This window comes from Natrix helvetica (genome assembly GCF_964273705.1).
Source record: "Natrix helvetica genome assembly, chromosome: 2".
In the NCBI taxonomy this organism is placed as follows: Eukaryota; Metazoa; Chordata; class Lepidosauria; order Squamata; family Natricidae; genus Natrix; species Natrix helvetica.
The window spans coordinates 144,812,550-144,838,435 of record NC_138552.1 but is presented as its reverse complement, the minus strand read 5'-3'; the positions used below and the strand labels follow the sequence as shown (position 1 = coordinate 144,838,435).

Genomic DNA, 25,886 nt, shown 5'->3' with positions numbered 1-25,886 from the left:
TTAAAATCTTGTTTTCAGTATAGAACATTATCTACAATCCTTCAAGACCCATTTAACCAATTTATAAGACCTGTAATTAAAAAATTGAGATTGCTTTAATAACAAATCTTTCTTTTCTTACCTAGACTTGCAATTCAAAGACATTTGGTAGGGCCGACAGTTTAGGATATATTTTCGAATTAAACCAACATTGGGCAACCTGTAACTCTGAATGGTGCCAGATTCTCTTCCCTAGGCAAAAATAAATAGTGAGGCACTATGAAGCAAAACGGTTCCTCATTAGAGGCACTTAGCAAGGCAAATAGTGTATCATGTCATTTAATAAACCTTTGCTGCACTTCGGAAAGGCTTCTGTATTAATATTCTGATTAAATTAGTAACTGGCTAAATGAATAATTGGTGCATTCCCGCATGCATATATTAGCTTAACAAACTGACATGGGAGATCTTTTTGCCTGCGCATCCAGCTTCCTTCCTTCAAAACACATAATGATTATAGAGAATTTTTTAGTCATAATTAAGAAAATACTGTTGTTACGTTTGGTATAAGCCAGATTCTTAAACTACAAAATGCAAAATACTTGCGCAGATTGTCTCTCTGAAATGGGTCACTATGTTTCACTCAAGTTTTGTCTGTCAATTTATTTTTATACAAATGATGCATAACTCTAATTCTGCATTTCTTAACTGTTATTTCAATTATCATCGAGAAAAATATTTAATGTGTAAAATTCTTCATGTATGTGGTTGCATTGTGCTTTTATTTAAGATGTTGTAATCCCTGCTGGGGTTAGGCTGAAACACTTGGCCTTCAATTTTCCAATAAACTAATTAGAATATTGTTAAAGTACCAGGTACTGTACTCTCTCTGTGTGCTGTTGCAGATTTTCTTTCATTATAATTTTTCCCTATTCCTAATACAATTCTGTTTGTTAATGGACACTATATAAATTCAAATCCATCATGGCCAGATACACTATTTACTTTTAAACTAATTTTACTCTTCTCAATTGCTTTTTAAGAACTGTTATATTTGAAAAACAAAGAACAAATATTGCAAAATAAAGCAAAATTACTTCTGTATTACTTACAATAACCAGTGTCTTATCTGATGCAGTTATTGCACAAATAGGATCCCTTGTTCCCTGAAACCATATAAATAATAACAGTGTAATAGGCAAAATTAACTTATTTCTCTAGAACAAGATGCAAAGCAAGCCACTGGGATAGGTGAAAAAACATTAAGAAATGTTGCTGAGCTATAACACAGACCATGTCTTTTTAAATAAAAAGGTGACTTCATCTTTAAGTTGGAAATAGTAACCCATAAACAAACTTGGCACCTGGAATTCAGCTACTGATTAAAAGGGGAACTTACTTGTAGGACTTTAGCATAGTCAAGAGCTCCATCACCTGCACCGGAAGGACTATCATCCACATGGTAAATCCTGAAAGAAACCAAGGAAATATTGCACTGCAGTTTACATTGAGAAAGGGTATAACAGTTTGGGATAACTTATTCAAATAAAAGAGTTTTAAATTCCAATTATGACGCCTGGCATCAGCATACTTTTTCCAAAAGAGATCTATTTACCAGTAACCAATTTGCAATTACTCATAAAACAGTTTTTTTAATTCTTTTTAGATAAACATTCCTTTTGATGTTTTGGTGACTACATGGACACAGTTATGCAAGTTCTTGACATCAACGTGGATGTGATTTTCTACATCCTTCTCCTGGAAGGTATTTTTTTTCTCCTGCTAAGGTTATTAATCAAATATGATAAAATCACCATAAGTGGCAAGATATACAGCACAGGATAACGAGGCAAAAAACAACAACAAATGGACAAACCTTTCCTTGCCTTCTTTTCTGGTCCGTGCTACCTGATTAATTTCCATTGCTGTGAGCTTCTTGTCTACACGGTATTGCCAGATATAAAATGCTTCTTTTGAAGCTGCTATGACCTGGGTTTTGGTCATTGTAACAAACAGTGGGGCTATTATACAATTCAAACAAAAAACACAAATTAAAAAGTCACCCTACAAAGGAGATGGGAGGCACAAACATATAATAATAAATAAAATAAATAATAATTAGAACAGGACCATCAATACTTTGATGCAAACTCATCTAGTATCAAGATGTGAACAATGAACAATAATATTGAAAAGCTTTTGCGAAATTGTTGTGCTTAATTAAACATATTAGGCAGCATAAGTTATTTTAAAAAGCGTAAATATTTTTGTAGTCGTAGTTTGTTGTAGTTTGGAAGAAAAAATTGTCATTTCATCTTATCCACCAATTCACAAGATGAGTGATGTAAATTATATTAGTTATATAAGAGGCTGTCTCTCAACCACAGACCTACATTGACAATAAGAATATAATATTGTCCATCTTTATTATTATAATATGATCTAGTTTATTCTATACTGAATATCATATGCTGAGACAGCTTAGGAACTGGGTCTAGGGAAATATATTTAAAACAATGCAGAAATCAGAAAAGCCTAAGTAAAACAACTTGTAACTTGCAACAAAAAATCTACCAAATAACTGGTGTTAATGAGGACAGCAGACTGAGAATAAGGTTCACACAAACATATACAGATATACATTAAATATTTGCTTACCAATATCTATATATTTTGGATCCAAGGGTGTGCCAATGGAATTACAAAGCACAAGTACATACTAGAGAAAAATAAAAAACACATGCAATTATTACAAGAGAAATCCAACACTCCAATATAAGCCAATATTTTGCATGGATTACATAAAGAACAAAGTGAACAATTTATTTTTTGAAAATATATATTTAATATATTGGGGAAGAAAAAAGCAGCAATACCCATACTTTATTAGCATTACGTTAAAAGTCTTTTCAACTTAAAAAATAAACATAGCGTTTAAAAGATTTCTGTTCAGAAATAGAAGCACCAGTATTATGTAGAGAGAGCCATCAGTCTCTTCCTTTGTACTACAATATATGTTATATATTCTTGCACAATACAAAGCCCCCCCCCCCAATATTATCATTTATAATTAAAAGAAGTACAAAATCTCAAGTGAGAAAAATGAAAAATCATAAAATATGACAATTGTGCAAAGTGGAGGCTTTTCCAAGATTGTATTAATTTCAAAATTTCCCCACTAGAGGCCTCTATCCCCTTCTTCCTCCCCATTGTCTCACATAGTCCAGTTTATTCTGGACAGGGTTAACAGTCACAGTTAACTGCCTTGGTCAGGTCACTATGATCTTGGTCTTCTGCTTATTTAGTCCTTTCTGATCCTTTAAGTCTCCCCATATGTGCATGGAGCCCAATTCTTGCCTCCTACTAGGGTTATTTGCCTACTTTTGGAATTAGTGCAGGCTTGGCTTAGCCATTACAGTGTTTTGTTTCATTGTGGTTGTGTTCCAGCTGCAAGACAGTATTATTGCCAACCTCCAAGCTAAGCTCTAAGCATCAGCATGAACTCCCAAGCTGAGCTTCAAGCAGTGCTGCTACTTAATGTGGCTCTTCTTGACCCAGCAGCTTCCCATTTAGATCCTTGTAAGTCTTGAAGCAGCAGTTGGCAATGTTGCTCAGGTCTTGCCAATGACATCTCTACTTCCCTTTGTCTTTCTCCTCTTCACATAAATGTCTCCTCAGTTACCTATCCCTTTTTATCGTATGAGATAGTATGAATATCTTCAGTAGGAGGGTAATAAACCAAATGAGCACATCTATTTTCTACTCTGTATATTTTTGCCACTAGGCAAAATGATTCTATTCTTATTTATTTGTATCCCACCTTTATTATTTTTACAACTAACTCAAGGTGGCAAACCTATCCAGCACACCATCCTCCTCCTACTTACCGCGCAGCAACAATCCTGTGAGGTGGGTTGGGCTGAGAGTTAGTTACTGGCCCAAGGTCACCCAGCTGGCTTTCACAGCCAAGGTGGGAGTAGAATTCATGGTCTAAAAATCACATCTTTCTGATTTTTATATTACTTTGGATTTTGCTTCTTGTTTGTTTTACTATATTTTATTATTTAGAATATCTATCATAAACCAGTCTAGAATAACTGTTCTGAAGAATTAAAATAAAACATAAATAAACTAAAGACAGTCGTGTAGATATATGCACGAGGATTATATATACATTTCGACCCATTTCACCCTATGTGAGTAGATAGTTATTTTTCTCATCTAGCAACATCTGTGAACCAAGAAAATACAATTGCAGGAATTATAATGAAACGAGGTATAATTTATACTAATTGCATTGTAAGAAAATGCTATTTTGATAGATGTATTATCATATAACCACCACCCTATCAATTAAGGCAACATTTAAAAAGAATTGTTTTACCATTCCACCAATGGATTCTGTTTCATCCTCCTCCTTTGTAAGCATTGTGCAAGAGATATGAGAAATAATGGGTTTTTTTTCAAGAAGATAAAGCAGTAGCAGTTACAGCTAAGTATAGCAGAACATTCTTGCCTGAATCATTTGGATTTCTGAAGTAGGTGCTGCTATATGTGGTAAAAATTTACAAATTTCTAAAATGCTGTCACATACAGAAGGAATGGACTTGTACTTTGTTGAAATCAAAGGTAGTACAGGCTAAATACTAGGAAGAATTTCACAATTGTAAGTGCTGTTATGCAAGAGAACAGTTTGCCCAGAAAAGTAGGATTAAGATACCTATCAAGAGATGGTTTAGGGGATTTCTATACTGAGCAGAGGATTAGACTAGGTAACCTATAATATTCTTTCCAATTCATATGTTCTGTAGTACTAGGAGCAATTTAGAATTTCATGATAAGAATTCAATTATAGATCAAGAAAGCATAATAGTTGGGACTAACAGATAAGATTATAAAATAAGCAATAATACCTGTAGTTGATTTTCATCAGCTTTAGTGGCCAGAATACAGAAGTCTCCACAGGTTGTTATGGAGATTAAACTCTTGACAAATTTCAAATACTTTTCATTGTTTTTTATATCCCAGAAGACAACACAATATTCTGGACGGTCAGGTCGGGTATATGCATACACTACTGTGTTCGTGCAATAACCCCACTGTTAACAAAAATAATAATATTAATATTACTCAATAACATTGTAATACAGTACGTAAAAATTTACTTATAAAGTCAACATTGATGAATATCTTTCTCATACCGATAATTAATCCCATTTAAACTTTTTAACACTGTAGATAATTATTGTTTGTGAGAATGGTATAGGGTCTTGAAGGACACCCCCTCTTACCCCCTCCCACCCAACTGATGTTCTGAATCACAGAATCACAGAATCTGAATCACATTCCAATAATTGAAATAGAATTTATAGCAATAAAAATAATCATAACTAGTGAACTATAACATACCAAAAGCCCACCCAAAAACATATTAAGCAATACAGTAGCAAGTAGGTGCTCAATTAAAACCTGTTCAGGATCTGATCATATTTTAACATGTTCCTTACCTTGTAGTCTGGTCGAATATTTGCAAAATAAATACACTGATCAACAGCTAATGCTATTTTTAAACCACCTCCTTCCCAAGATAAAGCCGATACTTGTTTCCCTGGAATCTTTAATGTACGCAAATGCTGAAATGACATCAACCATAAATTAGCTGCATACTATTAGAAGTATTTTGAAAATAGAAATAAATAAGTAGCATATTGAGTATTTTCTTGGAAGATACTGAAAGAGGTTAAATGAGCTAAGAAAAATATTGAGAAATATTTATCTTGAGTCTTAAATTTTAAAAAATTGTATCTTCTGATAATGTTACCTATTTATGTGAATAAATTACTTGAAAGTTGATTACTTCCAATGTAAACCTTACTGTTTTGAATATTAATTACAAAAAAAATCAGATATTAACAGGTTTGAATAAATGCAAAGAAACCCAGATGACAAAAATATCATCTCAATCACGTGAAAATGATTGAGAAAATCATATATACATTAAAATTAGATAAGCACACCACAGAAAAAACAACCGTAACTATTTTAAATAAAACATTACAAATGCTAATGTTAGAGGATACAAGTCATTCACAATATCTTCACAATCACTATAACTGAATTATAAATCAAAGTCTTTCTGTGATTCATTCATTCCACCTATAAGGATAAGTACAGTATGTTATATAAGCCGGTAGAAAGATTTAGAATAGTCCCCACCTCAACCTTACAATACTGTTAATCTTCACAGCACACTTTACAGTATAAGAATTCAATTTCTTGCCTTTTGGAAAACACTGTCCTATTTGTTTTTCTGCCAAACGTGTTAAACATCAGTTATCACTTGCATATTAAAAGGAGGGGGGGTTTTTTATCCACATTTTGTGTACACAAGTTACAAAAGGCAGTCTATACATCTTTTGGACTGCTTACCCCAGATGTTACAGGGGAAAATTGGTAGCGTGCAAGTTTCAGGAATATTTCTCGGCCTTTACTGATTCTATTCACTTCTCATACGTTCAAAATGGTTTGAATATTTTGGTTTTTCAGCTATCAATATTTAGTTCTTTTTATTTTACACTGAATATAGAAATAGGAAAATCCACAACATCCTTAATTTTTACCTCACCAAATGGAGAATAGAACTGCACAACATTTATATCTTTATCTTGCCCAGGTATCTTCTGGACGCCTGCAATAGCCAGCACGTTGCCACAGTGGTTCCACTGGATGCTCACAACACTCAGGGCCGCATCAATTAAGACAGGATCTGGTTGTTGTTTTAAATAAACAAACATAAACAAATAAAGGGCATATACAAATATATTAAGGGAAAGATAATTCTTAGAATAATATTTATTCCTTGAATGGAATATGGAAATGGAATGGGATATTCTTTATAGCCAAGTGTGATTGGACACAGAAGGAATTTGTCTCCAGGGCATAATCTGTCAGTGCACATACAAACAGAAAAATGATAAGTCATAGATCATAAATTGTAAGACACAATCATAAATCATAAGATACAAACAAGGGATAAATCCTAAAATACTAATAAGAAAAGATAGTAGGAAAGATGAGAAAATGAGAAAGATGAGAAAATGAGGATGGCAATAGCATTTAAACTTATATACCACTTCACAGTGCTTTACAGCCCAAAGTGGTTTACAAAGTCATTATTTTGCCTCCCAACAATTTGAGTCCTCATTTTACCGACCTCAGGAGGATGGAAGCCTGAGTCAAACTTGAGCCAATGAGAATTGAACTGCCAAACTGCTGACAGTCAGCACTCAGCAGAATTAGCCTGCAATACTGCATTCTAATCACTGGGCTACCAATGGCTCTTTAATAGCAATAGCAATGCAACCTTACTACATGAATAGGAAGGTTTATTTAGGCCTAAGACAGTGCTCTGGGAGCTAGGTGTTTAGCAAAATGATGGCATGGGGAAAATATTTTTGCGCCAAGTTGTTTTACATGCAATGGCATATAGCAGCGTCCTGAGGGGAGAAGTTAAAAACATGTTATGTCGAGAATGTGAGGGGTCTTTAGATATTTTCTCAGACCTCTTTAGACAACTAACTTTATGGTACTTCTTTACAACTCTTAACCACAATGTATGCTCACTTTGATCATTCTCATGTCTCATTATTTGGCATCTTCCATTGTCAAAACAAATGGCAAGGCAAGGACAATCTGGTTCCACATAGCCCTCTGTTCCTGGGTACCAATGGATTCCTGCAATGCTGAATGCTCCAGTTACATTCACCAAACAGTTCATTTTCATTTTCATCTATAATAATAATTCAATATACGCAGATAAATATATATTTTCACAAATCTAATTATTGTATGATTGGCTGAACACTATTTAACTAACAAACATTTAACTGAGCTTACTCACAAGTAAGTGAATAAACCTGAACCACATAACAATAAAATCAGCTTAATATTAATATATAAATCACAATGTTCTTTTTAAAAGTGAATTAAATAACTTTCTTTTTATATAAGATTTTTTTTTACAATAGATGTATTATAAGAAATAACTACAGTTCACAAATCAAGATGATGTCCCTTAAATCAACTTCACAAATAGGCTAATTATTAGGCCTGTGTTGTGCTATATTAAATAGTATAATATACTACTTTAAATCCTTGTGATGATTGGAAAAATATTTATAAACTCTGCAATTGCAGAATTAAAAACCATGGTTTTATATCCTATCACTGTAGATTGTGCTCGAATACTTAGAAAAACATTTCTAACAACTGGATACTAAGGCATCCAAAAGGTAACTACTTAGTACCGTGTTTCCCCGAAAATACGACATGTCCTGATAATAAGGCCATGCCACATTTTTCGGGTGGGCAAAAATGTAAGCCCTCCCCTAAAAATAAGCCCCCTGGACAATCCCCCCCTCCAGCCAGGCAGAGTGCCACTCACCGACCTAGGGGTATCCTGAAGGCTACAAGCTGCAGGAACAGGGTGGGAGCGCAAAGGCTCGCGTTGTTTGATGCCTTTGGGATACCACTAGGTCGGTGAGCAGTGCTGTGCCCAACTGGAGAGGGGGGTTGCAGGGCGGTTTCTCTCTTGCGAGCGGGCTCCTGAAGAGCCGGGCAGTCTTAGGGTCAAATGGCTATGTTGCGCTGTCGCAGCAGCACTACACAGCAGCCATGAGGTGACTACGCTCACGAGCAGCCGCCCGGCAATCCCCCTTTCCAGTCGGGCAAAGCACCATTCACAGATTTAGGGGTATCGCCAAGCCACATGAGCGCCTGTTCGCCGCTGTTCCGGCTCCTGCGGCTTGGCGCCTTCAGAATGTCCCTAGGTCAGTGAATGGGGCTCTGCATGGCTGGAGAGGGGAGATGCGCGAGCGGCTTTTCTGTTCCCCGCATGCGCACCTCCCAGCCTCACGATGCCCTTGCCTAACTCTCCCTGCAGAGCCAGGGCATCTCTGCTGCCGCCGCATGGCTTTTCTGCGGCTTCCGAAGCATGGAGGTAGGATGCCGAGTCTTCCAGAAGTTGCCACTCTGGGAATACGCTCTATGGTTGTACGCTCTGCGAGTACACTCTGCCGGCAGCCAGCCCACAACCATAGAGCGTACTCCCAGAGCGGCCGCTACCGAAAGACTCGGCTGCGGATCTCCGGAGTTTGGAAGCCGGAGAACAGGTCATGCTCGGAGTGCTGCGGCGGCTGCAGCAGCCTGGCCCGGCAGGGAGAGCTGGACCAGGGCATGGTGAGGTTGAGAGGCACACCAGCTGGGGACGGAACAGGCGCTCACGCAATCTCCCTTTCCAGCTGGGCAGAGCACCATGCAGTGACCCAAGGGTATCCTGAATGCACCAAGCCGCGGGACTTGGGGGGGGACGGCAAAGCACCACGAGGCTTAGCGCCTTTGGGATATCACTGGGTCGGTGAGTGGTGCTCTGCCTGGCTGGAAAGGGGGGTTGCCGGGTGGCTGTTCGTGAGCGTGGTCACCTCATGGCTGGTGTATTGTGCTGCTGCGACAACGCAACACAGCTGTTTGCCCCTGAGTCTGCGCCTGGCTCTTTGGGCGCCCGCTCGCAAGAGAGCAGCCACCCGGCAACCCCAAAATAATAACCCCCTGATAATAAGACCCAATCAATATTTTGTGGGTCAAAAGAAAATAAGACCCTGTCTTATTTTCGGGGAAACACAGTAGAATATATATCTAAACTTACCATAAAAGTCCCATTTTTGTCATAAATGTGTATTTCTCCATTGGCCATTCCAAAGAGTAGAGTTCTACCATCTGGAGACCATGCAACATGGTGAAGCTGTACTTTTAAATCCTTTCCCCAAATACGATTCCCTTTTAAAGGAAAATAAGTTCAATGAATCTCGCAATTAGAACAAAATGTTCAAAACTGAAAATATTAAAAATGGAAATTGGCAAAGAATTATATCTCTTAAACAGGAATGAAAGCTTTATTTCTTTTTTTATCAATTCCTCCCTCTAAGCTCTGCCTTTTCAAAATTACTGATATATTCTTGAATATATAAACTTGGATCTACATATGTGATCCTTACTGTTGATAACACTACCCTTCAGTCTTCAGTTTCTTTTTTGTACTGTGTTGTTACATACCATTCTGTTTCAGAAGATCATCTCACTCAGCATTAAATGTATAACAAAATAAGGATTATGGAAGACAGGAAGGTTTCATTCTTGGAACACAACTCTGTTTCTTTCACAGTGACTAAAGTAGGAGATTACCATATTTTTTAGAGTATAAGACACACCTTTTTCCCTCAAAAAAGAGGCTGAAAATCTGGGTGCGTCTTATACACTGAATACAGCATTTTTGCCTCCCGAAACCGAAATGAGCAAAAAAGTTATTTGCCCAATTTTAACTTCCCCCAGCACCCAGGAGCACTCTATAAGCTTCCTAAAGACTATTCATGCCTTTTTTTTGGGGGGGGGGGGGGAACAGGTCCATTTTCATGAAAAACAAACTGTTTTGGGGAGGTTTGCAGAGAGCATTTTTTTAAAAAAATTTGCCTCTTCAAAACCTTGGTGCGTCTTATACTCCGAAAAATACGGTAACTGAATCAGGACGTTAACTGCTTTAAGAATATATGTCAAAAACGGAAATGGAATTGTAATAAAATTATATTATTTTGGCTTTATTATTCTCCTGATATTGTACTGTACATCCTCTTAATTATACATTAACTTAAATATATGCCTATCTATCTTCTAATAAAGCTAATTTAAAAATGATATTCATGTACTGGGAAAGTAAAAATTAAATGTGACTTAATTTCAAATGTTTCCTTTAATATGGAAACAAATGATAAAGTAAAATATATGGAAAATTCCTTCTCTATGGTTAGATATTGCCCAGTGAATCTAAGTTATTGAAAAATAGTGGCACATTCTTTTTGGAGAGCAATCATTCTAGTGATGGTAACGTATCTTGGAATGGAACTATTTGAAGGGACATGTGGGAATATATGGTTTAACCTCTTCTGCTCAAGGACGAATGAACATTTATGACCCCTACACTTTTGGGGTTGGGAGCTCCCTCCCTCAGCTTTGTACATTGAATGGAAAGACCGGATAGAAAACTGCACAGTTGTTGAAATAAGTTTCAAATCCTACATAATCTGAAAATTACAGCTATTGGGAAGATCTTAAATGCATTCAGCTGAATATGCGGAAACATACTCTCAGTTCTTCCTTCCCATTCAAGATATGGGAACCTAGAGATGGAGTTAACAGGGCAATTGTGCAAGGGAATGATTTCTGAAGGGGGCTAACACTATAAGCGTTATTAAACCTTTAAAAAAACTGCACATTCTATTAACATAAGTAGTACTTTACCGTCCACAGAACCAACAATTACAGCACCATCTTCATATATGATGCAAATTTTCTGCCCATCAGCATTCCATCTCATGCTTCTAACCACCGATTTATTTCTATTGTTGATCATCTCCTCATACCAAGCACCTAAAGCAAAAGGGGAAAAGAAATCATCCATATCTACCACGTTCTTATTTTTCATCTGAACATTTCTTATTGAGAATAATACAAAAGGAATTATTTGCAAACTCAGTAACTTCTATTGAGCTGGACATTGATTCATGGTTATTGTGTCGCTGCCATGAAGTTGCTCTGAAGAGCATTCCAACCCTGAGAGATGGAACTGGAGGTGTCGAAGAAGGAACTCTTAAAAATTGCTCTTCAATTCTCCTTCCATAGCAAAAGGAAATTTTGATGTGTACATAATAGCATATTTTTGTTTATGTGTTTCAGATTTTCTTAAAAAGCTCACGCAGCTCTAGATTGCATCTGGTGCTTGTGGTTTTTCACTCTGCTCCTTATATACAGAGGCTGGGAAACTGAATAAGCTTCCCAAATATTCTAGTATTAACACAACATGGGGCCAAAGCAATATATTTAGTTGGTGAGAAGAATGTCAACATATTAATTTAAAAATAAATCTCTTAGACAAAATTGCAATATTATTTTGGGGGGGAATAAATAATTCTTTTTAGAATCTTTGGGCTTACAACTAAAGAGCCAAAGGTATACTGTAGAAAGCTCAGAGCCAACTAGGAAATAAAATGCCACAAATATATAATAGCCATTCTTCAGTATGTCACCTACCTTTATACAGCATCCAAACGATAATAAGTCCATGCTCATCACTACTAGTTAGCTTTTGATATTGTTCATTCCAAGTCACTACTTGCACAGCACCTATAAAATTGTATAACAATACTGTTGAATTACACTAATAACAACAAGATTATTTGGGGAAAAAAGTAATGTGCTTTCTATTAAAAATAAGCATCATATATAAAGACTGATACAAACCCAGCTTACAACATAGAGGGACTGTCCTGGACTCACGATTCCTGCTTGAAGAACAGGTGGCAGTTGTGGCTAGGAACCTTTCTTAGCAGTTTTGGTTTGTGCACCAGTCTCAGACTTTCCTGGTTCACAACGCCCTGTGCTTGGTCACTGAAGCCCTAGTTTAGCGATGGATAACCTTTTCCGGACCGAATGCTCAAACACGTGCACACCCGAACCAAGATGCAATGTGCGTGTGGCCCATATGCATGTGCCCCACTCCTGAGCACGCATGTACGCATCACCGAATGTACCCCACCCCCCACGGATGTGCACGTGCCCTCCCCCCCCCACATGCGTAGGAGAAACCTGAAGACCAGCTGGCCAGTGGGAGGCATGTGTACATGAACAGTGGAGCTGAACTGGGGCAATGGGTCACGTGCCCAAAGAATGGGCACTGTGTGCTACTTCTGGCACGGATCACGGATCTATGTATTTTGTCGTTTAAGGAAAGCATCATGACTTTTGAAACAACTACCTTTTTCCATCTCTTGAAATGCCCCCTTTCAAAAACCTTTGCTTACTGTCATCAACAGGGTAACCTATGATACTTCTTTTCATCTGCCGAGGTGTGCTGTCAGTGGCTTCCCCCATTGTCAAATCTTCTAATACCAGGGCTTACAGAAGGTTATTTCTACAATCAGTATCTCAGCTAGCATCAGTGGGGCTTTGGAAATGCAAATATTTCCTTGTATTGTCCCAGTCCTTTTAGACTGAAGGTAATTGTATCAAATGTGCAAACAATCAATTTCTTACTGCTAGCATTTCCGGCATTTTGTTCTGATTAAGGAACAAATTAACGCTACCCCCCACCGCGAGGAGGCGGGACCAGACGGTCCACACTGGTACCGCCCCAAGCACCTGATGGAGCCGGATAGGTTCCAGACGGAGCTTGGGCCATTACCTGTAGCCCTGACCCGCGCTCGGTCGGAGGACCTAGCGGCCGCCTGGAATAGGGCGGCGGCTGGGGCCTTGGACTGGGTTGCGCCTTTGCGACCTCTCCTGCGGCAGCGACCCACCCGGGCTCCTTGGTATACCGAGGAGCTGAGGGTGATGAAGCGCCACAGGAGACGTCTAGAGAGCAGGTGGAGGTCCTCACGCTCCGAATCTGATCGAACACAGGTAAGATCCTACTTGCGGACCTACCTTGTGGCATTAAGGGCGGCCAAACGTAGATATTGCGCCACCCTTATTGCGTCCGCGGATAACCGCCCTGCCGCCCTGTTTAGGGTGACCCGCTCCCTCTTGTCACAGAGGACACAGGGGGCACCCTTACAGGGCAGAGCAGAGGAATTTGGGGAATATCTGCAGGACAAAGTTGCTCAGATCCAGAGCGGATGGGCCCCACTCAGTGGACCAGACGGGCCGCCAACAGCGAGTCTTGTGAGACCATCCTGGGAGGAGTTTGATTCTGTTGCCCCCAAGGATTTAGATAGGTTGCGTGGACGGCTGCGACCCACCACATGTTTAATGGACCTGTGTACCTCCTGGTTGGTACTGGCATCTTGGGAGGTGACCCGAGGCTGGCTTCTGGGCCTGGTGAATGCCTCATTGGGTGAGGGATCCTTACCAACCGCCTTGAAAGAGGCGGTGGTGAGGCCCTTACTTAAGAGGCCTTCACTCGACCCAATGGAGCTAGCTAATTATCGTCCAGTCTCCAACCTTCCGTTTCTAGCGAAGGTTGTTGAGAATGTGGTGGCGCAGCAGTTTCCACGACACCTTGACGAATCCGAGTATCTAGACTCACGCCAGTCCGGCTTCCGACCTGGGCACAGCACAGAGACAGCCTTGGTCGCGTTGGTTGATGATCTCTGGAGGGCCAGAGATAGAGGTTGTTCCTCTATCCTGGTCCTATTAGACCTCTCGGCGGCTTTTGATACCATCGACCATGGTATCCTATTGCGCCGGTTGGAGGGGATAGGAGTCGGAGGTACCGTTTTGCGGTGGTTCGGCTCCTACCTCTCCGACCGGAGGCAATGTGTGTTGACAGGGGGACAGAGGTCGACCCCGAGGCCACTCACTTGTGGAGTGCCACAGGGGTCGGTCCTCTCGCCTCTCCTGTTCAACACATATGTGAAGCCGCTGGGTGAGATCATCCGTGGTTTTGGGGTTGAGTATCACCTCTACACTGATGATACTCAGCTGTATATTTCAACTCCAAACCACCCCAACGAGGCTGTCGAAGTGATGTCCCGGTGTTTGGAGGCCGTCGGGGTCTGGATGGGGGACAACAGACTTAAACTCAACCCCTCCAAGACTGAGTGGCTGTGGCTACCGGCACCTCGGTTCAGCCAGCTGATCCCATCGCTGGCCATAGGGGGCAAACAATTGCCCCCTGTGGAACGGGCGCGCAATTTGGGCGTCCTCCTTGATGCCCGGCTGTCAATGGATGACCATGTGGCAGCCATGGCAAGGGGGGCGTTCCACCAGGTTCGCCTGGTGCGCCAATTGCGCCCCCTACTGGACCGGGATGCCCTACGCACGGTCACTCATGCGCTGGTGACATCCCGCCTGGATTACTGCAACGCTCTCTACATGGGGCTGCCCTTGGGACGTGCCCGGAGACTGCAGTTAGTTCAGAACGCAGCCGCGCGGGCTGTGATGGGGAGTACGAGGTACTCCCACGTAACACCTCTCCTGCGCGAGCTGCACTGGCTACCTGTGGTTTTCCGGGTGCGTTTCAAGGTGCTGATTACCATCTTTAAAGCACTCCATGGCACGGGACCTAGTTACTTGCGGGATCGCATCCTCCCACATACATCCCTGCGGCCAATACGCTCACACAGGGAGGGACTTCTCCTGGTGCCGTCCACTAGGCAATGCCAGCGGGCGACACCGAGGAGTAGGGCCTTCTCTGTGATGGGCCCAACCCTCTGGAATGACCCCCCCCCCCGACATTAGAACCACTTCTGATCTCCGCTCCTTCCGGCAAAAACTGAAGACCCACCTGTTCCGATTAGCAGGCCTGGCATAATTCAACTGTCCCTCCTGGCAAATGTATTATATCTGGTTATTTTAGGTTTTTTTTAATTTACTGTATTTGTTTTTAGGGGTTTGAATTTATTTTATATCTGCTTTGTACAGTTCTTTTAACTGCATTTTAACCTCCTCCATGTCAACTGTCAACTGTACATATTTAATTTTATTGTATCTTGTTATATTTTGTATGAACTGTACACCGCCCCGAGTCCCTTTCGGGAGAGGGGGCAGTCTAGAAGCATTAAATATTATTATTATATTATTATTATTATTATTCTTGCATTCTGTGTGAATATGCATAGGCTATTTTGAAGTTGCAAGGAAAATTTTCAGTATAGAATGAGAGCTGAGGTACAGGCATATTTCTACTTTATATCCATATCCATCCAATATCCTTGAAAGCAATTTGTCTTCTTTTATATTCAACAATAGGTATTTCCATAATATTATTATTTTATTTTTAAGCTTGCTAATTTATATCCCAAGAAATTACTGGAATTTATCTGTTAGAAATTGAAAGTTCATCACTGAAACTATCATTTTCTGAACAAAATAGTAAAAAAGCAATTTCATTTTACTGGACAGTATAATTCTTACCCGTGTGGCCCTCAAGAGTCTGATTCATTGAGAGATTGCTAGGTGCAGCAAGTCCTTTTAATTTGGCTTCATCTAAAAGCAAAACAAACCCACATGTAAGACATGAATCCTAAATAAACTAGCATTTATAATTTTTACTAGCTTACTTTTTCCCTAGATGGTGCCCCCTTTCAATTAATCATAATATTTAACCTTTGTATGTCCTGCAGAACCTGATGAGGGAGAAGGAGGAATTCCAAAGGAACTGAATGTCCTCTTTTGCTCATTAAAAAGAACTTGAAATCCCAAATGCAACTTCTCTTTGTATTTTTTTTTAAAAACAGTATTTTGATTATCTAAGCATAGGAGAAGGAGTGTTAGAACTTGAGAGCAGAGTTAAAAAGAGGGATCAACTTAGAATCCCTATATAGCCACAAGCGGACTAAATCCAGCCTCTCTTGAATTCCGTTGACTATTCCGATGCAACAGCGCAACACAGCCATCTGCCCATGAGGCTGTGCCCAGCTCTTTGGAAGCCTGCTTGCAAGAGAGCAGCCGCCCAGCAACCCCTCTTCAGCTGGGCACAGCGCTGCTCACCAACCTAGCAGTATCCCGAAGGCGTCAAGCAATGCGATCACCTTTGCCTCCACCCGTGTTGGCACCTTTGGGATACCGCTGGATTGGTGAGTGGCGCTCTGCCTGGCCGGAGGTGGGGGGTTGTCCAGGGGGCTTATTAGCGTGGGAGGGCTTATATTTTGGCCCACCAGAAAAATGTGGCATGTCCTTATTATCAGGACATGTTGTATTTTCGGGGAAACATGGTATGTATGTATGTATGTATGTATGTATGTATGTATGTATGTATGTATGTATATGTATATGTGTATATATATATATATATATATATATATATATATATATATATATATATATATATATATATATATACACATATATATATATATATATATACATACATAGATATCTATATCTATCTATCTATCATCTATCTATCTATCTATCTATCTATCTATCTATCTATCTATCTATCTATCTATCTATCTATCCATCTATCTATCTATCATCTATCTATCATCTATCTATCTATCTATCTATCTATCATCTATCTATCTATCTATCTATCTATCTATCTATCTATCTATCATCAATCATCTATATTGGTAATATATCATTTATTTAGTTAATTGTAAATGACTACTAAACTTGAGCTAAAGGTGAATATCAAGAATCAGAATCAGTACAATATAAATCACTGAATGGAATTATAAACTATAAGTTCATTCCATGTTACTAAAATATTTCGATAATTCGAAATCCTGCCTAGCACCAAAGGATTAAAACAATGCCCACAACAATTAAGACTTATAAAATAACATATTCCTTGTTATGAATTATATTAAGATCTTATTGGGCTTTGCATGAAAAGTCCTCAAAAGACCTTTTCTGTAACTTAGAAAAGATATATCCTTTATTCATACATGTGATATTGAATATTTCATATTCTGGACGCTCATTGAGGCAATTTCGCCTACAAGTAGTCCTCCGTTAACAATGGAAATAGGGACTGGAATTTCGGCCACTAAGTGACGTGGTCATAGTTTTGGTCTTCCAATGACTAAAATCAGTGGGGAAGCCAACAGGAAGTTGCAAATCCCACGTGATTTGCAAGGAGGCAGGAAATGGCTACTGTTGGGTGGAGGATGGTGTTTGAGGGTGAGTAGGTGGTTGGTTAGACATAGTAGGTTTAGGGGCGTCTGTTGCTGGGTGAATGAGATTATCCGAGGGTGCAATTAGTCCCAGAGCTATGGTGTCCCTCCCCTCCCCCCCGCCCATGCATGGCCAGGATGGGGAGCCCAGGAGAGTGAGGCAGGTGAAGATGATCATCTGCTGGGAGAGTGATGAATGGGTGTGATCACAAATGCGATTTGGCTCAAATTTTTTATCATATCACTGCAGGAGTGCTAATGACCTGTCACAATTCAATTTTTTCAGCATATTCATAATGTTCAATAGTTACAGAAAAGACCTGAAGTGAGGATTATCTGTACTCTATATGAATACCGTGTTTTCCCCAAAATACGACCTGTCCTGAAACTAAAGCCTTGCCACATATTTTGGGTGGGCAAAAATATTAGCCCCCGAAAATAAACCCCCTGGACAATCCCCTCCTCTGGCCAGGCAGACCACCGCTCGCCGACCTAGCGGTATCCCGAAGGCACCAAGCCGCAGGCAGTACCCCGAAAGCACCAAGCCGACCAAGCAGTACCCCGAAAGCACCAAGCAACCCGAGTGCCTTTGCCCCCCACCTCGGGGTGGGGGGCAAAGGCACTCGGGTTGCTTGGTGCTTTCGGGGTACTGCTTGGTCGGTCAGCAGCGCTGTGCCCAGCTGAAGAGGGGGGGTTACCGGACAGCTGCTCTCTTGCAAGCAAAAAACCCCCCAAGAGGCAGGCAGTGCTAGCAGCGGAGATGCCCTGGATCTGCAGGTACTGTACAGTTAGCCAAGGGCATCGTGAGCCTTCGAGTTGCGCAAGGGGGGAGCGGAAAAGTTGCTTGCGCAACCCCCCTCTCCAGCCATGCAGAGGCCTATTCATTCACCTAGGGGCATTCCGAAGGCGCCAAGCCAAGGGGGTGGAGGGCGGCGAACAGGTGCTCGAATTGCTTGGTGCCTTCCGAGTACCGCTAGGTCGGTCAGCGGTGCTGTGCCCGGCTGGAAAGGGGGGTTGCCGGGCGGCTGCTCACAAGCGTGGTCACCTCATGGCTGCTGCGATAGCGCAACACAGCCATTCATACCTGAGGCTGTGCCCAGCTCTTCGGGAGCCCGGTTGTAAAGGAGCAACTGCCCGGCAACCCAAAAACAATAAGCCCTCCCCTTTAATAAGCCCAAGGCCATATTTCGTGGGTCAAAAAAATATAAGACCCCGTCGTATTTTCGGGGAAACACGGTAGGAAAACTGCAAATTACCTAACTCTGTTATTTAATATACAGGGAATTTTAATAAAACCTGTCTCAACAAAATGTGTCTCAAATACATTTCATATTGTTCAGGTTAGTTATACTAATGTTCCAAAATATTGGAAGATTAGACTATAACAGAGATGGTGGGATTGCCCTAGAACAGTGATGGCGAACCTGTGGCACGCGGAGCCACTTGTCAGGGCATGCAAGGAGCTGCCCTGTCAGCTGGCCAGCGCACATGCGCGCGGTGGCCAGCTGAGTTCACCCTTTTTTAAAGCCATTTTTCGCCCTCCCCAGGCTCCAGAGGCTTTATAGGAGCCTGGGGAGGGCAAAAAGAGCCTCCCCCGCCCCCCGAAGCTTCATGAGTTTCCCTGACGCCTTCGGAGCGCTCAAAACAACTCTCCGAGCAATCCGGAAGTCATTTCCTGTTTGCTCGGAGGATCGTTTTGAGCGCTCCGAAGGCTTCAGGGACTGTCCGGAGGCTTCCCTGACGCCCCCAGAGGGCGTCCGGTGGGGTGGGGGAGGCTGTTTTTGCCCTCCCCTGGCTCCTATAAAGCCTCTGGAGCCTGGGGAGGGCGAAAAAAGCATGTAAAAATAGGGGGGGTCGTGCCTGTAGTGCGCGCATGCGCACTGGGGGGGTCATGCACTGGGGTCATGCATTGCACACCCGCACACGACCCCCCTGCTCTCCCCCCACTTACGGCATGCGAGCCAAAAATGGTTCACCATTGCTGCCCTAGAACAAATAATGTGAGCAATGCATGGAGAGAACAAGATGGACAAGTTACAACACAGCAAAACAGAAAAGAAAATCACTGTATGTCCTAGGTTGCCAACAAATTTATAATGTTACAAATGTCATTTACCTGTTTTTATTTCTAACTTTAAAACTTTCAGTAGACCATCTTCACCTCCACAGGCTATATAACCTTGGTCTTTGCTCCAACAAATAGATCTAAGTCTAACATTACCAGGAATTGTAATCTGAAAATACATTTTTAAATAAAATGAAAGCAATAACAACACCAAAACTGGACTCTAATTGTGAATTGTTCCAGCAATTAATTTAACTCAAATCACTATTTTTAGGTACAAAATGTTTTACGGAATATATATACAAATAACAAGCCTGCAACAATTATTAACAATTTCCAGAGGTCCTCTGCTTTTAAACTTGTTCATGTAGCATATCTAAAAGTAAAAATATTTGACACAATAGCTAATTTTACATTAACATCAAAATGGGAAGTGGGAAGTGTGGTATGGAAGTTCTGAAAATTTCTGCAAAATCAAATCAATATTTTAAAATTTCTCAATTTTAATTTCTAATACAAAAAAATATTGATAGATTTAACCCATATAAACCAAAAAAAAATTCTGTACCCAATTTTTAAGAATGAGACCAAATAGTTTGAGAACTGTTGCTATATAGAATAACTTATTCCTTATATAATAATAATATAATAACTATTGATAACATTCCATATTATTATGCCATATAATATTGTATAATATTATATCAATTAACCAATCAGAATAGAGCTAGAAGGGACCTTGAAGGTTTTCTAATCCAACCCCCTGCTCAAGCAGGAGACTTTATACCATTTCAAGATAGGGGGCTGTCCAGTCTCTTCTTAAAAACCTTCAGTAATGAAGCACCTACAACGTCTGAAGGGAAGCTGTTTCTCACTGTTGGGAAGTTTCTCCTCAATTCCAGGTTGCTTCTCTCCTTGATTAGTTTCCATCCATTGTTTCGTCTTGCCTTCTGGTGCTTTGGAAAGAAAGTTGACCCCCCTCTTCTTTGTGGCAGGCCCTCCAATACTAGAATACTGCTATGATGTCACTCCTAGTCCTTTTTTTCTCTAGACTAGCCAAATCCAACTGTTCTTCATATATCATATTTTTCGGAGTATAAGACACACTGGAGTATAAGATGCACAAAGGTTTTGAAGAGGCAATTTTTTAAAAAAAATTGCACTCTGGAGACCTCCTAAAAATGGCCCGTTTTTCCCAAAAACGGGTCTGGTCCCCCCCAAAAGGGGCATGAATAGCCTTTAGGAGGCTTGTAGAGTGCTTCGGGGGTAGGGGAGAGGCAAAAATGAGCAAAAAATGGCACATTTTTCACAAAAACAGGTCTATTTTTTCTCAAAAAAAAGGGCATGAATAGCCTGTAGGAGGCTTATAGAGTGCTCCTGGGAACTGGGGGGGTGGAAATTGAGCAAAAAATCCAGACCGGCATGAATAGCCTGTAGGAGGCTTATAGAGTGCTCCTGGGAACTGGGGGGGAGGAAATTCTAAAGGCTATGCACAGCCATTTTGGTGAAGGGCATGGGGTTTTGGGAGGCAAAAAATGCTGTATTCAGTGTATAAGACACATCCAGATTTTCAGTCTCTTTTTTGAGGGAAAAAGGTGCGCCATATACTCCGAAAAATACGGTATATTTGTCTCCACGCCTTTAATCATCTTAGTTGCTCTTCTTTGCACCTTTTCCAAAGTCTCAACATATTTTTGTAATGTGGTGTCCAAAACTGGATGCAGTATTCCAGGTGTGGTCTTATTAAGGATTTATAAAGCGGTACTAATACTTCATATATAGGACTCAGTGGCTAAGACACTGAACTTGTTGATCAGAAAGGTTGGCAGTTCAAATTCCTAGTGCTGCTTAACAGACTGAGTTCCCTTTACTTGTCCTAGCTTCTGCCAACCTACCAATTCGAAAGCATGTAAAAATGCAAGTAGAAAAATAGGGACCACCTTTGTTGGAAAAGTAACAGTGTTCTGTGCGCCTTCTGCATTTAGTCATGCTGGCCACCTGATCACAGAGACGTCTTCGGACAGCACTGGCTCTTTGGCTTTGAAACGGAGATGAGCACCATCCCCAGAGTCAGGAACGACTAACACATACAGTATGTGCAAGGGGAATCTTTACTAATACATGTGATTTTGATTCTATGCCTCTATTTACACAACTAAGGATTGTATTAGCTTTTTTGGCTGCTGCCGCACACTGCTGGCTCGTGTTTCAATGATCATCCACTAGGACTCCAAGGTCCATCACAGAGTTACTGCTTTTGAGCCAGGTTTCACCTTGGTTTTTTCTGCCTAGGTATAAAACCTTGCTTTTCTCCACATTAAATTTCAGGGCCCATTGTTCACGTCTGTCAAGATCCTTTTGGATCCGGAGCTTGTCTTTTGGGGAATTAGCTATTCCTGCCATTTTAAGGTCATCTGCAAATTTGATGAGTTCCCCTTCTATTCCCTCATCTAAGTAATCTCCTGCTTGAGATTGGACTAGAAGACCTCCAAAATCCCTTCCAACTCTGTTATTCTGTTTTAACTGGAATGTCAACATCCCAAGTTAATGTCATTCCAAATTGATTTGGATCACTGTAAGTAGAAACTACCAAATAGAATTTTAGTCTTTCTTAGTAATATTTTAATGAAGATATTAGCATTTTAGAAGGCATTCATGTCTACTTTCAAGTTTTTTATAAATTAAAGCCATTTCCTTTGAGGAAAGGATAAGGCTATATTCTGAAGTCCTTGATTAAAGTAGAAAGTGTTACAGAAACAAACTCTAGTGGGAAAGGAGGAGATGCAACATAGTTTAAGAGGGTCTTTTCACAAATCTAACAAAATAAAGACATCATGTCATTTATTGTTTGATTTGTTGCTTTCTGATGCATCACATATCTCAAATTTGTTTCTGTACATTATATAAAGACTTGACCCCTATTTATTACATGCTTTTTATTTTGCCTGAAGTACTTGTGGTTTATATTGTTGGGTGAATGTGTGTGAAAGTATTTGCAAACTATTTGCAAAAGTATTGGGCATTCTCAAATTCAGGAACTAAGTTCTTTCCAGCTCTGCGCCAACTGTGGTGCACAGGTTTTATGGGCAAGACTATTTCTTCCATCCCCATGGGATTTGCTAAGTCTCTTCGAATTGTGATTATAATTGATCTTATAATGCTCATAAACAGTAGTACAATGAATTCATAATGCTTTGAAGTTAGTTGTCATGCCATAAATTGACATCAACAAAGAGAAACAACAAATATTCGAAGGACAAATTGTAGAAATTTCCCCCCCTGCAAGAATCATGAAATTGAAATACTGGGGAATATTATATATGATACACACACATATCTATTCTCTCCATAGGCATACACATGTGTCAACATAGGTTACATTACACATCGTTGTGAAAATAAAATTGGGGTAGAGAAGCCAAAGTGAACACTTTGGGAAAAATATAGGTGAAACGTATAGTTCATTCACACATGTAAAAAGAAGAATGCATTCACTTCTATAAATACTGTGAAGGCTTCACTTATTGCCAAGGATATGGATCCAAATACCCAGCTACAAAAATAGGACTATATACAGTTTAGAAGTATGACTATTTCTACAGGTAGTCTTTGTCTCATGACCATAATGGAGCCCAAAATTTCTGTTGTTAAGTGAGACATTTGTTAAAGTGAGTTTTGCCCCATTTTACCACCTTTCTTACCAACGTTAAATGAATCACTGCAATTGATAAGTTAGTAACCTGGTTGTTAAGTGAACCTGGCTTCCCCATTGACTTTGTTTGTCAGAAGGTCACAAAAAGGGATCACTGAACACTGAAGGGATCACTTGGGACACAGCAACGGTCCTAAATATGAACCAGTTGCCAAGCAACTGAATTTTGATCACCTGATTATGGGGAAGCTGTAATGGTCGTAACTGTGAAAAACGGTCCTAAATTCACTTTTTTCAGTGCCACGTTGAAAGTTTGAACGGACACTAAATGAACTGTTGTAAGTTGAGGACTACCCGTATATAAAGAGGCAGGGTTAATGATTGGAAGCACAAATTCTTGCAAGTCCCTTCTCCTCCCTGCTTTTTAATCTGCACTGGCAGTAATATATAACTCTTAATACATTTCAAGCAATTTACAGATTAAATAAGAATAGAATACAATAGAATAACAGAGTTGGAAGGGACCTTGGAGGTCTTCTAGTCCAACCCCCTGCTTAGGCAGGAAATCCTACACCACTTCAGACAAACATCTTCTTAAAGACTTCCAGTGTTGGAGCATTCACAACTTCTGGAGGCAAGTTGTTCCACTAATTAATTGTTCTGATTGTCAGGAAATTTCTCCTCAGTTCTAAGTTGCTTCTCTTCTTGATTAGTTTCCACCCATTGCTTCTTGTCCTGCCCTCAGGTGCTTTGGAGAATAGCTTGACTCCCTCTTCTCTATGGCAGCCCCTTAAACAAGAGCAACAAAACTGGAAAGAAATCGTTAAGAAAAGTTATTTAAGGGAGAGATTCTGGCCGCGTCCCATTGGCCCCTTCGGGCTTAGACGGCTAACTTTTCCTGCAAAAACAGACAAGGAGGGGAGGGGAGGAAGTGGGGGGAAAGAGGACGAAGCCACAGAAAAAGCACCGATCCCACCTTCTTGCTCAAGTAGACAAACATCCTGCCCACTTTTATCGCTCCTTGTCGCTGCGCCGCCTGGTCCTCGGCGCCACCGGGATAGACGCTTCAACTGGCCGGAGCTGCTGTCTCCATGACAACAACGGGCGCCGGAGTGCGGCCGCCGTGGCAACCGACCCTAAACCGGAAGCACAATATATAATTAGAAAGGCAAAATCGCAACGCTTCCGGGTTAAGGGAAATGGAAGGTCTGGTCCCTTTCGTTCGTTAGCGGCCTTCTCAACCGCTGTTCTAGTGGATTGGTCTCCGCTGGGCGGAAACGAAAGAGTGAGGTTTTCGGTGTCCTTTAGCCTTTCCTTGGAAGCTTCTGAACTATAATGAAAAGAGAAGCGCCGAAATAAAAAAGATCGGGATCCTTGAAATACTCTTTGTTTCCTGCGAATTGGGCAGGATGAATAAATATTACGTTTATATATCGCCCAACTCCCTGCAACTCCGGTTCTTTTTCCAGAGGTAGCCACTTTCAGTCTAATTGTATTTTTGGACTTATTTTTTTAAAAAATCCTATTCAAGCTCTGGGTATCTTAAAAACTGTTGAGGCAAGAATTCGATAGGAGTGCATAATTTTTTGTCCCTAACGCTCCTTTCTTTGACCTTCATTCCAAATTTTGGAGGAACAGAGCCTTGATTAGGGAAAATGTGTTGCTGATTTGAGGCAACAACAGGAAAACTGTGTGTTTGTGTGTGTGTGTGGGGGAATCACATTACCATATTCATCACTGTGAATGCTCCAACACTGGGTGTTTTAAGAAGATGTTGGATATCCATTTGTCTGAACTGGTGTAGGGTTTCCTGCCTAAGCAGGGGGTTGGGCTAGAAGACCTTCAAGGTTCCTTCCAACTCTCTTATTCTAAGTCTTCATCATTGCCCTCCATCATTGCCCCCACACTCTTCTGAGCTCCCCCCCCCTCCCCTGTTTGTTTTTCCTTCATGCCGATCTGACCTTGAAAAGGTTAACCCTGGTTTGGAAGTGTAGAAAGTTAAGCTACCACCCCTCTTAGAAAAATGAAATATTTAAGAAATATTAAAAAGAATATTATATTTTCCCTAAAGGAGAAACATGTTTCAAAAGACAGAAACTCAGAGCTTCAGGTCCCTGCCCCCAGCAGATATTTGGTGCCCATTGAGAAGAATAGGGCCAGCCTTTGTTTTGCCTACCGAAAAAAAAAAGACCTTTAGCTCCAGGATGATGGGATTATCCTTCAGGGCAAAGCCATTCAGCCACAATAGAAACTGCACAACAAAGCCCCTTCATTGCATCAGCCCAAGCTTCAACCAAGCTTGACTCGGATAAGCTACAAAATCAGCTATCACCCCTGCATAGCCAGCCCCATGGTAATTTCACAGCAACCAATAATATACATGCCCTTGCCACAGGAACAGGATGCTCAAAGGCAAGGCCCAAGAGAGGGTATAAATAACCCTCACTCTCCACTCCATGTGTTCAGCTGCCAGAATCACAGGTGCTTGATGGTTCTGCTCTGTTAAACCATCTTCCCAAAGAGC

At 40.7% G+C, this 25,886-nt stretch overlaps 1 protein-coding gene across 3 annotated transcripts in view; it reads right to left on the bottom strand.

The window, feature by feature from the left end:
- The window catches only part of WDR35 (WD repeat domain 35), a 39,913-nt gene extending 15,429 nt beyond the window's left edge, over positions 1-24,484 (bottom strand). For all 3 annotated transcript variants that reach the window (XM_081940783.1, XM_081940784.1, XM_081940785.1), the window contains exons 1-15: positions 24,339-24,484; positions 19,762-19,879; positions 15,940-16,011; positions 12,118-12,210; positions 11,329-11,457; positions 9,683-9,813; positions 7,603-7,768; positions 6,600-6,745; positions 5,487-5,612; positions 4,893-5,078; positions 2,638-2,698; positions 1,856-2,000; positions 1,379-1,448; positions 1,092-1,145; positions 122-231 (exon numbers count right to left, since the gene is read on the bottom strand). In XM_081940783.1, the coding sequence (XP_081796909.1) occupies positions 122-231; positions 1,092-1,145; positions 1,379-1,448; positions 1,856-2,000; positions 2,638-2,698; positions 4,893-5,078; positions 5,487-5,612; positions 6,600-6,745; positions 7,603-7,768; positions 9,683-9,813; positions 11,329-11,457; positions 12,118-12,210; positions 15,940-16,011; positions 19,762-19,879; positions 24,339-24,362 (1,631 nt within the window). In that variant the 5' untranslated portion in view covers positions 24,363-24,484. The remainder of the gene's footprint in view (positions 1-121; positions 232-1,091; positions 1,146-1,378; positions 1,449-1,855; positions 2,001-2,637; positions 2,699-4,892; positions 5,079-5,486; positions 5,613-6,599; positions 6,746-7,602; positions 7,769-9,682; positions 9,814-11,328; positions 11,458-12,117; positions 12,211-15,939; positions 16,012-19,761; positions 19,880-24,338) is intronic.
- Between the last annotated feature and the right edge of the window lie 1,402 nt (positions 24,485-25,886).